At 42.7% G+C, this 15,437-nt stretch overlaps 1 protein-coding gene across 1 annotated transcript in view; it reads left to right on the top strand.

Annotated features, from left to right (window-relative positions):
• The window catches only part of LOC124805121 (myrosinase 1-like), a 217,336-nt gene that overhangs the window by 87,917 nt on the left and 113,982 nt on the right, over positions 1-15,437 (top strand). Inside the window, exon 2 of the mRNA XM_047265573.1 lies at positions 6,334-6,532. Coding sequence (XP_047121529.1) covers positions 6,355-6,532 — 178 coding nt within the window. The 5' untranslated portion in view covers positions 6,334-6,354. The remainder of the gene's footprint in view (positions 1-6,333; positions 6,533-15,437) is intronic.

The raw sequence follows: 15,437 nt of genomic DNA on the forward strand, positions 1-15,437 counted from the left end.
TAAGCAGCAGCCGTAACTTATTTTGCCTATTTTCACTCCCTGTCGTCGTGTGAAATTATCTTCTGCAGCAGTGCACATAAATATAAATAAAGTATTTGTTCTGCAGGTGATATCACGAAGGAGAGGTGTGCACAGCAAAACAATAACGCAGCTGGTTTGGATGAAGTCTCAACCAAAATTCAGAAATATGGAAGTCAGGACTTAATTCACCACATTATAAACTGTTGAAATATTTGTTGACAAACAAGTCAAGGTCCAGAAGACCGGAGGCGTGACGTCATTGTTAAATTACCGAAGAAAGGAAATATAACCGAATGTACAGATTGGAGAGGTATCGCGTTTCTGTTGGTGGCACGTAAAGAATTTTGGCTCTTTCTTCTGTAAAGGATACTAGAAGCCAATAACGACTACGATAAGAACAGGATGGCTTTCGAAGTGGGAGATCCTGCTCCGAATAAATGTTTGTTCGGCGAAACACAATAGAACAATACATGCAATAATTTTAGAATTTAACTGTTCATTGTACCTTGACTTCGTTGATTAAAAAAAAAGCATTTGACATAATACACCGAGAATCATTGTAGAACATTGCAAGTTTGTGTGAAATTTTTGAACATCACACTGACGTCTTTAAAAACCTGTAAAGTTGCTGTATAAGAACGGAAGAAGAGAACAACTCTTTCTTTAGTATTCTGACAGGCGTCAGACAAGGAAGCATTTAGTCACCATTCCTTTTCACATTATGGTAGATTTCATAATGAGGACAACCCCGGACAACTCCAATACTCACATACGTTTGCATAAGAAACCCAGGCTAACGGATCTTAATTTGGTGTTGACGTTCTTGTGGCAAAATCCACACAATGTTACAACTAATGACTATCAAGCTGAACAGAATGGCAAGTTCGATAGGGCTAAAAATGAATAGTGATAAAATGAAAACAATGTCCATAACAAGTGAAAATTTATCTACTCTGATTTCATGCCAACAAAAGGAAATACAAGTTGTTGCCCGATTTCCATATGTCGGCAGTCTCATCTGTAATAACGGGTACGTAGACGCGCACATCACCGGCAAAACTGGGAAAGCTTCTGTTTTCTTCCAACGAATGGGATCCAGCTGACTACTGTGCCCACAAAGCTTCTACTGTACTCCTCCATCACTTTACCCATGGCCGTATAGGGGTGTAAACTATGGAAAATGTCAGCAAAATCTGCACATAAGCTCTTTTTTCACCAATGATGCTTGAGGCGAATTTTGAAGATCGGCTGTCGCGGCCGCGTTTCAGATGATGAAGTGCCGACAAGAAGTGGTCTATGCAGCCTGCAAAAAGTCGTTGCTGAAAGGAGACTGAAACTTGTGTGACATGTTCTACATATGAAAAGTGGAAGAATCCACAAATAATCAATGTTATGGATGCGGAAGTAGAGGGAGACATCGTAAAGCCTGGAAATGAACTTTTGCAGAGGATCTTCAGTGAAACTGAAAACCTGGCAACTAATCGAGTTCTCTGGAGGAAACTTGTGGCCCGGTATGCTGCCTAGCATCGGAGGAACCAAGTAGATCGGCAGACTCAGAAGTAACAATCTTGTGTAAAGTAACTGCAAATCAGGCAAAGATCTCTTAAAAACTCTCGGAATTCCAATACTCACTTGACAGTGTTGTGACCAGACGAACCTGCTTTCGTGCAGCCATAACTGTGGGTTTTTCGGTTGCTCTGGGAGAAGGGGAAACTAAAACACGTGAAATATGAGTACACTTTATTACATAAATGAATAAAAGTTGTACCTGACACACTTCTTTGCTATAGGATTGTTGTATAATTTACGACTGTCATTGACTAACAAAGAATCACTTGATGGACCTATTAACAAACTGTTCCCTTGATGTATAAAAGGCTGTATTTACGAAAGTACTTTTCATCAAAAACCTTAACAACTGTCACTGTTCTGTTCGATGACATTCGCTGCTGCATCTGACGTCACAAACTGGAGACAGATCGCTTCCATGCTCAGCTCTGTATTGATACCTGATGCGAGGGCGCTGCTATGCTGAGGGCTAGGTGTGGCCTTCAGGAGCACTTCCCGTAGGTCGTAGCAGATTGCTGTGAGATCCCGCTAACGTCTGTGGTATCGATATGTGCTGCCGACTTTGGTGTGGCACCGTGATCTCTGGATAATACCAAAGACAGAGCATTAACTCCTTAAAGTTTTCAACTGCTTACAATAAAAATCGGTTTCACCTGATCTGTGATTTGTTAAGTGATCTTAGTAGAACAACAGAATAATAAATGAAAAACACAGTATTGTGTACGTTCTACAGGATTAATTTATGGGAGGATTTGGAGGGGTCTTTTGGTAATGATGACTGGAATACCCTTTTTTAAATGACGAAAAAAATAAGGGGGAAGAAGCGGTTAAGAAGGGAGAGATATAGCACTGTAGGCTATCAAAAGTGTATACTGAGGAAACTAAGAAGAAATTTGGACAGGGACATAAAGTTTTGGGAGAGAAAGTAAAAGCTTGGAGGCTTGATGATGACGTTTCAATCCTACCAGATCAGTTGAAAGGAATGTAGAGTGCCTTGAACGAGGATATAAGATTATAAACTAAAGGAAAGCAAGAGTGTTGGAATACAGTTGAATTAAATCAGGCAATGCTGAGGGAATCAGATTACGAATTGGTCAACAAAATAACTGACAATGACAGATGTAGAGAGTACAGACCCACCAGGGTAGCCGAGAGTGCTAACGCGCTGCTTTGTGGACTCGGGTAGGCGCGTCGGCCCCGGATCGTATCCGCCCGGCGGATTAACGACGAGGACCGATGTGCCAGCCAGCCTGGATGTGGTTTTTAGGCGGTTTTCCACATCCCACTAGGTGAATACTGGGCTGGTCTCCAAGTTACACCTCAGTTACACGGCTCGCAGACGTCTGAACACTTTCGCACTATTCCATTGATTACACTCGACGCAGACAGTTGGGGTAAACTAATTCCGTCCCGGGGGGTACGGGGTGGCGGCAGGAAGGGCATCTGGCCACCCCTTAAACATTAACATGTCAAATCCGATTACCGATGGCTGCCCGTGCATAACTACGGGACAAGGCTCAAGCGATAGACAGATAAACAGACGTAGAGAGGATGTGAAAAATTTACTGAAAATAAGAGGAAAAATATAAAAAGATAGATTTGTTAACATAGAATATAAAATGAAGTGTTAGGAATAATTTTATGAAATTGTTTGTTCGGCGTGTGGGCTTGATCGAAAGTGAAACGCTGATTATAAACATTTCAGGCGACTAGATAATAGTAGCTTTTGAAATGTGATCCCACTGGAATATGCTGAAGATTAGATGTGTAGATTGGATAACTATTGAATACATGCTCTACTGATGTGGGAAGTAAGGAAATTCAAGGCACAACTTGACTAAAAGAAGGGATCAGTTTATAGTATATACAGGGTAGTCTATTGATCGTGACTGGGCCAAATATCTCACGAAATAAGCGTCAAACGAAAAAACTATTAAGAACGAAACTTGTCCAGCTTGAAGGGGGAAACCAGATGGCGCTATGGTTGGCCTGCTAGATGGCGCTGCCATAGGTCAAACGGATATCAACTGCGTTTTTTAAAATAGGAACCCCCACTGTTTATTACATATTCGTGTAGTACGTAAAGAAATGTCAATGTTTTAGTTGGATCACTTTTTTCGCTATGTGATAGATGGCGCAGTAATAGTCACAAACATATGGCGCACAATATTAGACGAACAGTTGGTAACAGGTAGGTTTTTTAAATTAAAATACAGAAAGTAGGACCGTTTGAACAATTTATTTTGGTTGTTTAAATGTGAAGCATGTACCTTTGTGAACTTATCATTTCTGTGAACGCATGCTGTTACAGCGTGATTACCTGTACAATAAATGCTGAAAATGATGTCTGTCAACCTCAATGCATTTGGCAATACGTGTAACGACATTCATCTCAAGAGCGAGTAGTTCGCCTTCCGTAATGTTCGCACACGCATTGACAATGCGCTGACGCATGTTGTGAGGCGTTGTCGGTGGATCACGACAGCAAATATCCTTCAACTTTCCCCACAGAAAGAAATCCCGGGATGTCGGCTTCGGTGAATGTGCGGGCCATCCACCTGTCATGAAATATGCTATTCAATACCGCGTCAACCGCACGCGAGCTATGTGTCGGACATCCATCATGTTGGAAGTACATCTCCGTTCTGTCATGCAGCGAAACATCTTGTAGTAACATTGGTAGAACATTACGTAGGAAATCAGCATACGTTGCACCATTTAGATTGCCATCGATAAAATGGTGGCCAGTTATCCTTCCTCCCATAATGCCACACCATACATTAACCCGCCATGGTCGCTGATGTTCCACTTGTCGTAGTCATCGTGGATTTTCCGTTGCCCAATAGTGCATATTATGCCGGTTTACGTTACCACTGTTGGTGAATGACGCTTCGTCGTTAAATAGAACGCGTGCAAAAAATCTGTCATCGCCCCGTAATTTCTCTTGTGTCCAGTGTCAGAACTGTACACGACGTTCAAATTCGTCGCCATGCAATTCGTGGTGCATAGAAATATGATACAGGTGCAATCGATGTTGATGTAGCATTCTCAAAAAAATGGCTCTGAGCACTATGGGACTTAACATCTGTGGTCATCAGTCCCCAGCATTCTCAACACCGACGTTTTAGAGATTCCCGATTCTCACGCAATTTGTCTGCTACTGATGTGCGGATTAGCCGCGACAGCAGCTAAAACAGCTACTTGGGCATCATCATTTGTTTTAGGTCGTGGTTGACGTTTCACATGTGGCTGAACACTTCCTGTTTCCTTAAATAACGTAACTGTCCGGTGAACGGTCCGGACACTTGGATGATGTCGTCCAGGATACCGAGCAGGATACATAGCACACCCCCGTTGGGCATTTTGATCACAATAGCTATACATCAGCACGATATCGACCTTTCCCGCAATTGGAAAACGGTCCATTTTAACAAGAGTAATGTGTGACGAAGCAAATACCGTCCGCACTGGCGGAATGTTACGTGATACCACGCACTTATACGTTTGTGGCTATTACAGCGCCCTCTATCAGAAAGCGAAAAACGTGGTCCAGTTCAAACATTCATATTTCTTTACGTACTACACGAATTAATAATGAAAAATGGGGGTTTCTATTTAAAAAAACGCAGTCATGTGTTTTCTCCCTTCAAGCTAGACAAGTTTCGTTCTTTGTAGTTTTTTCGTTTGATGCTTATTTCGGCCGGCCGAGGTGGCCGAGCGGTTCTAAACGCTACAGCCTGGAATCGCGCGACCGCTACGGTTGCAGGTTCGAATCCTGCCTTGGGCATGGATGTGCGTGATGTCCTTGGGTTAGTTACGTTTAAGTAGTTCTAAGCTCTAGGGGACTGATGACCTCAGAAGTTAAGTTCCATAGTGCTCAGAGCCATTTTGATGCTTATTTCGTGAGATACTTGGCCCGGTCACTATCAATGGACCACTCTGTACACTGAGGCATCAAGGAATAGTCAATTTGGTAATAGAGAGAAGGGGGTAACGTTATGGAGGGAGATCGAGGACTACAGACAAGAATGTGGACGTACATCAAACCAAAAAGAGCCATTGACTCTGCAGTGGAGTCTGCAGTGATATGAAACTTACTGTCAATTTAAGCCAGTGAGCTCGAAGCCGGTACCTGTGCGTTTCTCAAGCTACTGCTGTGCTTACTGAGGTATCCAGATTCCGCTTCAGAGCTACGCTCACACTTCCGCCAGTAACCTACTTATCACTGAGCGAGGTGGCGCATTCGGGAGGATGAGGGTTCAATTCCGCGTCCGGTCATCCTGATTTAGGTTTTCCGTGATTTCCCTAAATCGCTCCAGGCAAATGCCGGGATGGTTCCTTTGAAAGGGCACGGCCGACTTCCTTCCTCGCCCTTCCCTAATCCGATGAGACCGATGACCTCGGTGTTTGGTCTCTTCCCCCAAAAAATCCAGTCCAATCCCTACTTTGCATCAAACCAGTCTCTGAAGGGAACAGAAGCACAGCCTCTGTTGACTGAGTGCTCGTCACAGCTGCTGAGAGTTATGCAAGTCGAGACAGCTTTGTCGTTCAGAGCGGCGCCGCTTGCTGAAGGTGGCGTGACTCATCGCCAGGTGGAGGTTATCTTTTATGAGCGTCGTTGCTGCCATGCGCACAGCTGAGCGCCAGCTTAACCGCTGGGTTGACAAGGTCGCCTCCTGACGGGAACGTCCCCACGTACCGCACTGCCCGTCTGAAGGCAGCCTCTGTCCCACGTGTTCGCAGCTGTAGCTGCAGCCGCGCGCCATGTACAGCCGGGTGGCGGCCTACCACGCGCAGCAGGGCCACGTGCTGGAGGCGGACGCGGACGGCCCCCAGCGCCGCGGCCAGCGCGCGGACAGGCCGCGCAACCGCTTCCCGGACGACTTCATCTTCGGCGCCGCCACCGCCGCCTATCAGGTCGAGGGAGCCTGGGACCTTGACGGTCAGTACTCACTCGCTGCAGCCGCTCGCAGCTACACTAGTTTAACTCTGGAATGCATGAGAGGTGTCTGTAAGAGCCCTACCTTAAAACAAGTACCTAAATGTAGGTATTGAAGGAAATACATCTGAAGTATGACTTGAAAAACACCTTCACTAACAAATTTTCATGTTTTATTAAATAGACGAGGTATTTCCATTATCAGGTGTACATCGACTTACACTGAAGCGCCAAAGGAACTGGTATAGGCATGCGTATTCAAATAGAATAGAATAGAATATAATCTTTATTTGGTTTTCAGTATGTTTTCCATACAATTCGCATCGTCAGTGTGTTCAATACATTTTTTTTTAAATTACAATAATTATTATTGTACATAATTGTGCCTCTGGAGGGCAAGCAGATATGAATGCTAAAGTAATATGGATAATACAACAATTATTCATTCACATTGGTAATAATAATAATAATAATAATAATAATAATAATAATAATAATAATAATAAATCATAACAGTTAAATATACAATAGTATCAAGATTATTCATGGTACATCTTTCATATCCATGTAAAAAGTCTTTAGCCGGCCGTTGTGGCCCAGCGGTTCTAGGCGCTTCAGTCCGGAACCGCGCGGCTGCTGCGGTCGCAGGTTCGAATCCTGCCTCGGGCATGAATGTGTGTGATGTCCTTAGGTTAGTTAGGTTTAAGTAGTTCTAAGTTCTAGCGGACTGATGACCTCAGATGTTAAGTCCCATAGTGCTCAGAGCCATTTGCACCGTTTTTAAAAAGTCTTTGTCGGTACATTACTGTCACAAACATATAGGTATAATTTATACGGCAGTTTTTTGTTTCATGTAGCATATCTCTTTTGTGTCACTGTTTAGAAACTTATCAAGTGAGTAATGTGGCGTACATTTGGGCCACACTTCTATTGTTTGCTTAAAGTTATTCATCGGTAGTTCGCTCACAGCCCTTTCGAGTTTGTTATAAAATTTCAAGCTAAGGTGTTTATGGCTCTTTTATGTTAATGTCAGCCTTGTGTATGGTAGGTCTATGTTACTATTATTTCGAGTATTGTGAACATGCACTTAAGATCTTAAATTAAAGTTCTTTACGTTCTATTTAGCGTATATTAAACAATTATAAATGTATATACTAAGTAGTGTCATTATCTTTAGTTCTTTAAAATGATTTTTGAAACTTTGTCTTGGTACTAGTCCTAAAATGCACCTGACTGCTTTCCTCTGCCACTTGAAGATCGTACTTGAACCCACTGAGTTACCCCAAAGAAGTACACCGTATTGCAATTGTGAAAGGAAAAAAGCAAAGTATGTGGAGATTAGCAGATTTTTACTGTCTCAGCTTGTGTAATAGGGACATGTAAACAGGCAGCATACGGCGCTCCGGTCGGCAACGTCTACATAAGACAACAAATGTCTGGCGCAGTTGTTAGATCGGTTACTGCTACTACAATAGCGGGTTATCAAGATTTAAGTGAGTTTGAACTTGCTGTTATAGTCAGCGCACACAGCAACTCCGAGGAAGCAATGAAGCAGGGATATCAGGAATCCGATAACACATCAAATCTCCGATATGGCTGCGGCTGGAAAACAGATCCTGAAAGAACGGGATCAACGACGACTGAAGAGAATCGTTCAACGTGACAGAAGTGCAACCCTTCCGCAAATTGTTGCAGATTTCAATACTGAACAATCAACAAGTGTTAGCGTCCGAACCATCATCGATATGAGCTTTCGGAGCCGAAGGCCCACTCGTGTACCCTTTATGACAAAGCCTTACACCTCGCCTGCGCCCGTCAACACCGACATTGGACTGTTGATGACTGAAAGTATATTGCCTGGTCGGATGAGTCCCGTTTCAGATTGTATCGAGCAGATGGACGTGTACGGGAATAGAGACAACCTCATGAGTTCGTGAACCCTGCATGTCAGCAGGGGACTGTCCAGGCTGGTGGAGGTTCTGTAATGGTGTGGGGCGTGTGTAGTTGGAGTGATATGGGACCCCTGAAACGTCTAGATACATATCTGACAGGTGACACGTACGTAAGCATCCTGTCTGATCACCTGCATCCATTCATGTCCATTGTGCATTCCGACGAGACTTGGGCAATTCCAGCAGGATAATGTGAGACCCCTCACGTCCAGAATCGCTACAGAGGGGCTCCAGGAACACTCATCTTAGTTTAACCACTTCCGCTGGTCACCAAACTCCCGAGACATGAACATTATTGTGTTTATCTGTGATCCCTTGCAACGTGCTGCTCAGGAGGGACCTCCACCCCCTTGAACTCTAACGGTTTTATGGACAGTCCTGCAGGAGTCATGGTGTCAGTTCCCACCAGCACTACTTCAGACGTTACTCGAATCCATGCCACCTCGTGTTACTGCACTCTGCGTGCTCGCGGGGGCCCTTCATGATACGAGGAAGGTGTACAAGTTTCTTCAGCTCTTTAGTGTAATACATGATTTATTTTTGCTCTTGAGTGAGATGAAATGCATGTTCTTGTCATGAAAAAGTTTGATGTTAGGCTATGATTTTCGTAAGTCAAACGCGGAAGATATGTGCGAAATAGTGGAAAAATAAACAGTGTAAACGTATCTCATAATATAAGAAAAGCGTTTTTAACTTATTTTCTAGGAATGTTTGATAAGTTTACACTACTTATTTTTCCAGTTTCGCACATATCTTCCGCATTTACTTACGAAATTCGTAACATAACATGAGACTGTTTCATGATAAGAACATGCATTTCATCTCTCTCAAGAGCAAAAGTAAATCATGTACTGATGATGGACCCACAGGGTCCGAAATGCATTGTGTATTTAATAAGACACGAAAAATTGTGACTAAAGGCTTTTTTAATTCTTACTTCCAGTGTATTTATACGATCAACTTTGAGGTTACAAAATATGTATAAAATTAAATTGAAGGAAATGTTAAATTTATTATTTCTGTGCTACTAAGTGTATTCGCAATAAATTTCTCAGACAGAATCTATATATGCCGCTGAATGCACATACAAAATTATATCATGCTAACACACATAGTTCAGGAGGTACGACATCGTAAACACAGAGCGTGAAAAACTGCCGCATCATGCTTGACGTATAAATTTATTACTTCTTTTCTATTAACTCTATTCTGAGCACATTTGGCAAACAGTATCCACATATGCCGCTGAATGTACCTACGAAATTATATCACTGTGTGACGCCAAGATCGCAGGAGATATGACATCATAAACACTGAGATGCGTAAAAAGTTGCGCCATCGTCCATGAAGTTTTAATAAATTTATTCTTTTTTATTAAGGCTCTCGTACAGTTGAGTCAAATTAGGGAAATTTCTGACACGTGGTAGCGGTTTTGATAGCGAAGCGCAAATGGCTGTGGACGGAAACAATTACTGGATGTAGAGCTATGTAGAGGAGTTGCCATTGAGACCTTTACAAAATCGCTTTGTAGACTCGCAAAGCAGCTGCGCCCAGCATACAAAAAATGTCCGGGATCATGTTTCTTAACTTGGGTACTGTACTTACTCATTTGTACATTACACGTATTTCTTTGTTTGACTGTTTGATAATTTTAAAGGCGTTTTCACGGGTACATGGTAATGAAAATTTTGATACTTTACTATGAATACAGTTTCTTTTTTTGTTTCATTTCTGATAGAATACTAGCAAAATGAACATCCAGAGAATGAAACTTCCTGGCAGATTAAAACTGTGTGCCCGACAGAGACTCGAACTCGGGACCTTTGCCTTTCGCGGGCAAGTGCTCTACCATCTGAGCTACCGAAGCACGACTCACGCCCGGTACTCACAGCTTTACATCTGCCAGTATCTCGTCTCCTACCTTCCAAACTTTACAGAAGCTCTCCTGCGAAACTTGCAGAACTAGCACTCCTGAAAGAAAGGATATAGCGGAGACATGGCTTAGCCACAGCCTTGGGGATGTTTCCAGAGAATGCCAGTTTTGTCAGCTAGTTATGTTGTTATTTTCCACAGTTGAATAAGTAACTGTCACTTTTACTCATCCACACAAGCTTATTCGCTCATTAAAAGCAATAGTCTTCATAAATAATTTCAGTACGTTCTTTGAATAGGTTTTTCGTGCATTTGCTGAATGACTGACCACTTTTCTGCCTTATCGACGGGAACACATAAGGCATCTTCCTTTTAGTGACCTTCCAGCTGTCGCAATCTTTGTCTGTTGGCTGCATAACGGGCCGTACCTCGTAGAACTTTATTTTGAAAACGTGACTTGTTGATTCTCCTGTCTGTACGAGAAAAGTTCCGTTTTTTCAGACCTGCCTTCCGTGTAGTTGGTATGCTACTGTGAAAACAGGCATGAGGTATTTATTGCTACTCTATCTACTGTATCCAATTCGTTTCTCCATAAAACAAAATGTCATCTTCATGATTGTTTCTTCCAAATGTATGTAATACGCTTTCTGGTCAAAAGAATCAACTACTGATGTTCATTCATTATAGAATAATGTTGGTTTTACGTTTTTCATCTGCATTGAAGCTGTTCTGCGGAGACAGAGAAACATGACACGTCTGCTGTTTTTGGCCACACAACGTACAACTGTCAAATTGTCCTTTAAGATGAAAGTCACGATTATAAAAATTCTCAGGTCACGGAGGCTTCATTCCTAGTTAACATTCCTTTTTGTTTAGTGGCACTACCTCTTACTGGAGAAAGAAAAATTTTCGCGAAACTGTGTACTCGTATTCTGGTCATTGGTTCAAATGGCTCTGAGCACTATGGGACTTAACATCTGAGGTCATCAGTCACCTAGAACTTGGAACTACTTAAACCTAACTAACCTAAGGACATCACACACATCCATGCCCGAGGCAGGATTCGAACCTGCGACCGTAGCAGTCACGAGGTTCGGACTGTAGCGCCTAGAACCGCTCGGTCACGCAGTTCCGGACTGTAGCGCCTAGAACCGCTCGGTCACCGCGGCCGGCTTATTCTGGTCATTGGTTGCAGTGATTTATCCTAGTGAGTTCCATCATGACCGATAAGGAAATCACCGATTCTGTACTCTGTGTCATCTAATTCTCCACTCTTCGCTTCACGTAGGGCCCTAGAAGACTACTTATTCTGTTTATGATACAAAATCCATCTAAAAATCTTTTGCCACTGAGAAATACACTTTCCTCCAATTGCAACTTTTACAGATTCTGACCTCTCAACAAGGAGTAATAGTGCCAAACTGATAACGGTTGTAAGTAAAACAGCTACTTTAACACGTCATTCTGATAAAAATTAATAAAGTATCGGAAAGGCAACTGGTTTGCTAGGGTCTAAAAGGCTCCTATAATGAACTACACGGGTGGAACAACAAAATTCATGGAATAAAATAATTAATTTGACTTGCAAGAAACAAAGAAAGTCAGTGTATTTCCAAGGATTATACAGGACGTCAACCAAAATATATAAATTTTAAGTCAATTTATTGAGAGAATGAAAGGTTGCCGTTACTAAAGGGCCCGTGTTATGCATCCAAGCGTTAAAATAACCTTCAAAAAACAAAGAAAAGAAAGTTTTACACCACCGCCATATCTGTGAACATGTGTGGAGTTAGATTCACTGCTTTTATACGCGACACAACTTCCAGTAGCGGAAACCGAATTTTGGAAACCATTACTCGCTGTCGAGTTTACATGTTAAGGTCCGAAGCGGTCTCGCTAAACCGGTCGAATAAGCCATCTGGAGAACAACTGTTTCCGTTTCTGATTTAGTCACCACAATGACTGTTTCCATTCAAGCAGATATTTCTGCTTCTCTTTCGCTGTACAAAAAGTCAAGCCGCCCAGATAAGCCGAAAATTTTTGGAAACAAGACGTAATCTGACAACCGAAGCACGTTTCAAAACGGTTGTGCTTTACGCGAAAGCTAGTTGCGGAAGCGGAAATCTGGCAGCTAGAACCACATTTCCAGATTCGGTATCGGAGTGTTGTACGGGAATGCAACTTTTACAGTGCTTTTGATCTCTCAACAAAGAGTGCAGAAGTCCCAAACTGATAACTGTTATTAGTAAAATATAAATAAAGTATCGGAAAGACAACTGGTTTGATACAGGGTTTAAAAGACCCCTTTCATACAATAAACGTGTAGGACTGCAAAATTCATAAAATAAAATAATTAATTTGATGAATCAGAAGCAGTAGTGTGAAATCGGTTTACTAAATGCTGTTTTCGGAGCTCAGTGTAAACATAGTGACTGAAGGACGGCTTAAGACACAACTGGCTGCTTGGGACACCGTGGTGAGAGGTACATCAGAGGTGAGCAAGATAGATTCATTCTGCTTTCACGAAAAGCTTTTGAAGATCCCGTAAATTACCTAAAACGAAAATAACTTGTTTCGTATTTTAATATTTAGCTCTGTAATAAGATTCATAAATTTATTTCTGTTAAAATATGTCTAAGTAATACTTATTTAAGAAAATAATAAAAAAAATCGAACAAGTATGAGAACAACTCGCACTCTTAATTCTGTACACACTTAATAATATATGTAGATACATGATAATACAAGGGGTATTCGGAAAGTAAGTTCCGATCGACCTCTAAATGGAAAACACTGTGAAAATCAAAAATGTCTTATTTTTAATGGTTAGCTACAACTTCCAGCTACTTATCTACGAGGCTGTTCGGAAAGTAAAGTCCGATCGGTCGCGAAAAGGAAACCACAGTGAAAATCAAAAATTTTTTATTCGTAACAGTTAGCCACACCTTCCAGCTGCCTCTCTAAATAGTCGCCGCCCCTATTTAGACATTTGTTGTAGCGTTGTACAAACTTTCCAGTATCCTCGTTACAGAAAGTAGACGGCTGTACTTTCTGCCAATTCTCTACGCTGGTCTGCCTTTCGTTGTTTGTGCCAAAACGTTGTCTTTGTAGCCAGCGTTTCCTGTGTTAGGGATGAACATCGGAGGGAGGCATTTAAGGGCTGTATTGTGGGTGATCAAACACTTCCCATCGAAAACACTGCAACAGCGTCTTCATTGCCCCTGCAGAATGCGGCTGAGAATTGCCTTGAAGAAAGAAACGCATGACATTTATGTTTTCTGGGCTTTATAGCTTCAGGCGAAATCTCTCACCAGATCTACATATTTGGTGGGAGACACTGTTTTTTTAGGAATTTCTACTTGATCACTTTGCGCTCTGAACCGAAAAGAGCGAGGTAAAGCGATCGACAGGCACACTAAAGACACTGCCCAACACATCTGATCAAAGTTCCATCGGATTTCCACACTGGTTTCCATTTCGCGCCAAATCGGACATACCTTTCCGAGTACGCTAAACATAGTCGCCGCTGCGACGTAGACGTTTGTCCTAGCATCCTATCAATTTTCCAATAACCTCGTCATAGAAAGCAACCACCTGTGCTTTCCGCCAATTTTCTGCGCTGGACTGCAGTTTGTTGTCTGTGCCAAAACGTTCTCTTAATAGTCAGTGGTTCATGTGAGCAGTAATGAAACTCAGAGAGAGCCAGTTATCGGCTGTATAGTGGGGATCAAACACTTCCTAATCAAAAACGCTGCACTAGCTTCTTCATTGGTCCTGCAGGGAAAAAGGAAACGCATGGCAGTTATGTCATTTGGGCTACATAGCTTCAGGCGAAATTTCTCACCGGACTCTCGCAGTTGGCGTGAGACACTATTTTCTAGGCATCTTTACATGCTCACTGTGCGCTCAGAACTAAAACGAGTGACGTGATGCGATCGACGAACATACTAGAGAAACTGCCCAGCACGTCTGTGCAAAGCTTCATCGGATTTTCACAATGGTTTTCATTTCGCGACTAATCGGAACTTACTTTTCCGAATAGCCCTTGTAATAATAATAATAATAATAATTTCGTGTGGCTCAGTGGCCTGGTGCAAGTCTTTGAATTGGACGGCACGTCGGCGACCTGCATGTCCCTAACTTACCCCAGTTGTCCAGCTGGAGAAAGGGAGCACGGAGTTTAACGTGGAATCCGAACAAAGAGTTGTTTCTGGGGACTTGTCACATCGGTGAGAGGTGAAGGCTGGATTAAAAAGAAGAGTGAAAATTCTGTGGTCTGAGCGAGAGTCCATCTCGCAACTTCGGGGTTTCCAGGCACACGCTGTACCGCCATTTCATCTAAAGATTTTGATGATGGAGTCAGCGAGTATTGAAATGCGTGACATACGTGGCCGTATTGAACTGATTTAGAAGCTTCAGTTTTTTACGTTGCCAAGGGACCTTACTACCTGACATAAATTTGAGCCTGATAACTGTACCCATTCCTTTCAAAAATCTGTCTCAATTGTGGGACAGACAGATAACAAAGTGACCATATACTGAAGAGCCAAAGAAACCGGTACTCCAGCCTAATATCGTGTAGGGCCCACGCGAGCACGCAGAAGTGCCGCAACACGACGTGACATGGACTCGACCAATGACTTAGGTAGTGCTACAGGGAACTGCCACCCTAAATCCTGCAGGGCTGTCCATAAAGAGTACGAGGGGGGTGAAGATCTCTTCTGACCGGCACGTTGCAAGGCACCCCAGATATACTCAACAACGTTCATGTCTTGGGAGTCTTGTGGCCAGCGGAAGTGTTTAAACGCAGTAGAGTGTTTCTGGAGCCACTCTGTAGCAACTTTGGACATGTGATGTGTCGCATTGTCCTGTTGGAATTGTCCAAGTGCGTCGGAGTGCACAATGGACATGAATAGATGCATATGACCAGACAGGATGCTTACTTACGTGTCACCTATCAGAGTCGTATCTAGACGTATCAGGGGTCCCATATCACTTCCAACTGCATACGCCTCACAGCATTACAGAGCCTCCACCAACTTTAACAGTCCCCTGCTGACATGCAGGGTCCGTGTATTCATGAG

The sequence above is a fragment of the Schistocerca piceifrons genome, chromosome 7 (assembly GCF_021461385.2).
Source record: "Schistocerca piceifrons isolate TAMUIC-IGC-003096 chromosome 7, iqSchPice1.1, whole genome shotgun sequence".
Lineage (NCBI taxonomy): Eukaryota > Metazoa > Arthropoda > Insecta > Orthoptera > Acrididae > Schistocerca > Schistocerca piceifrons.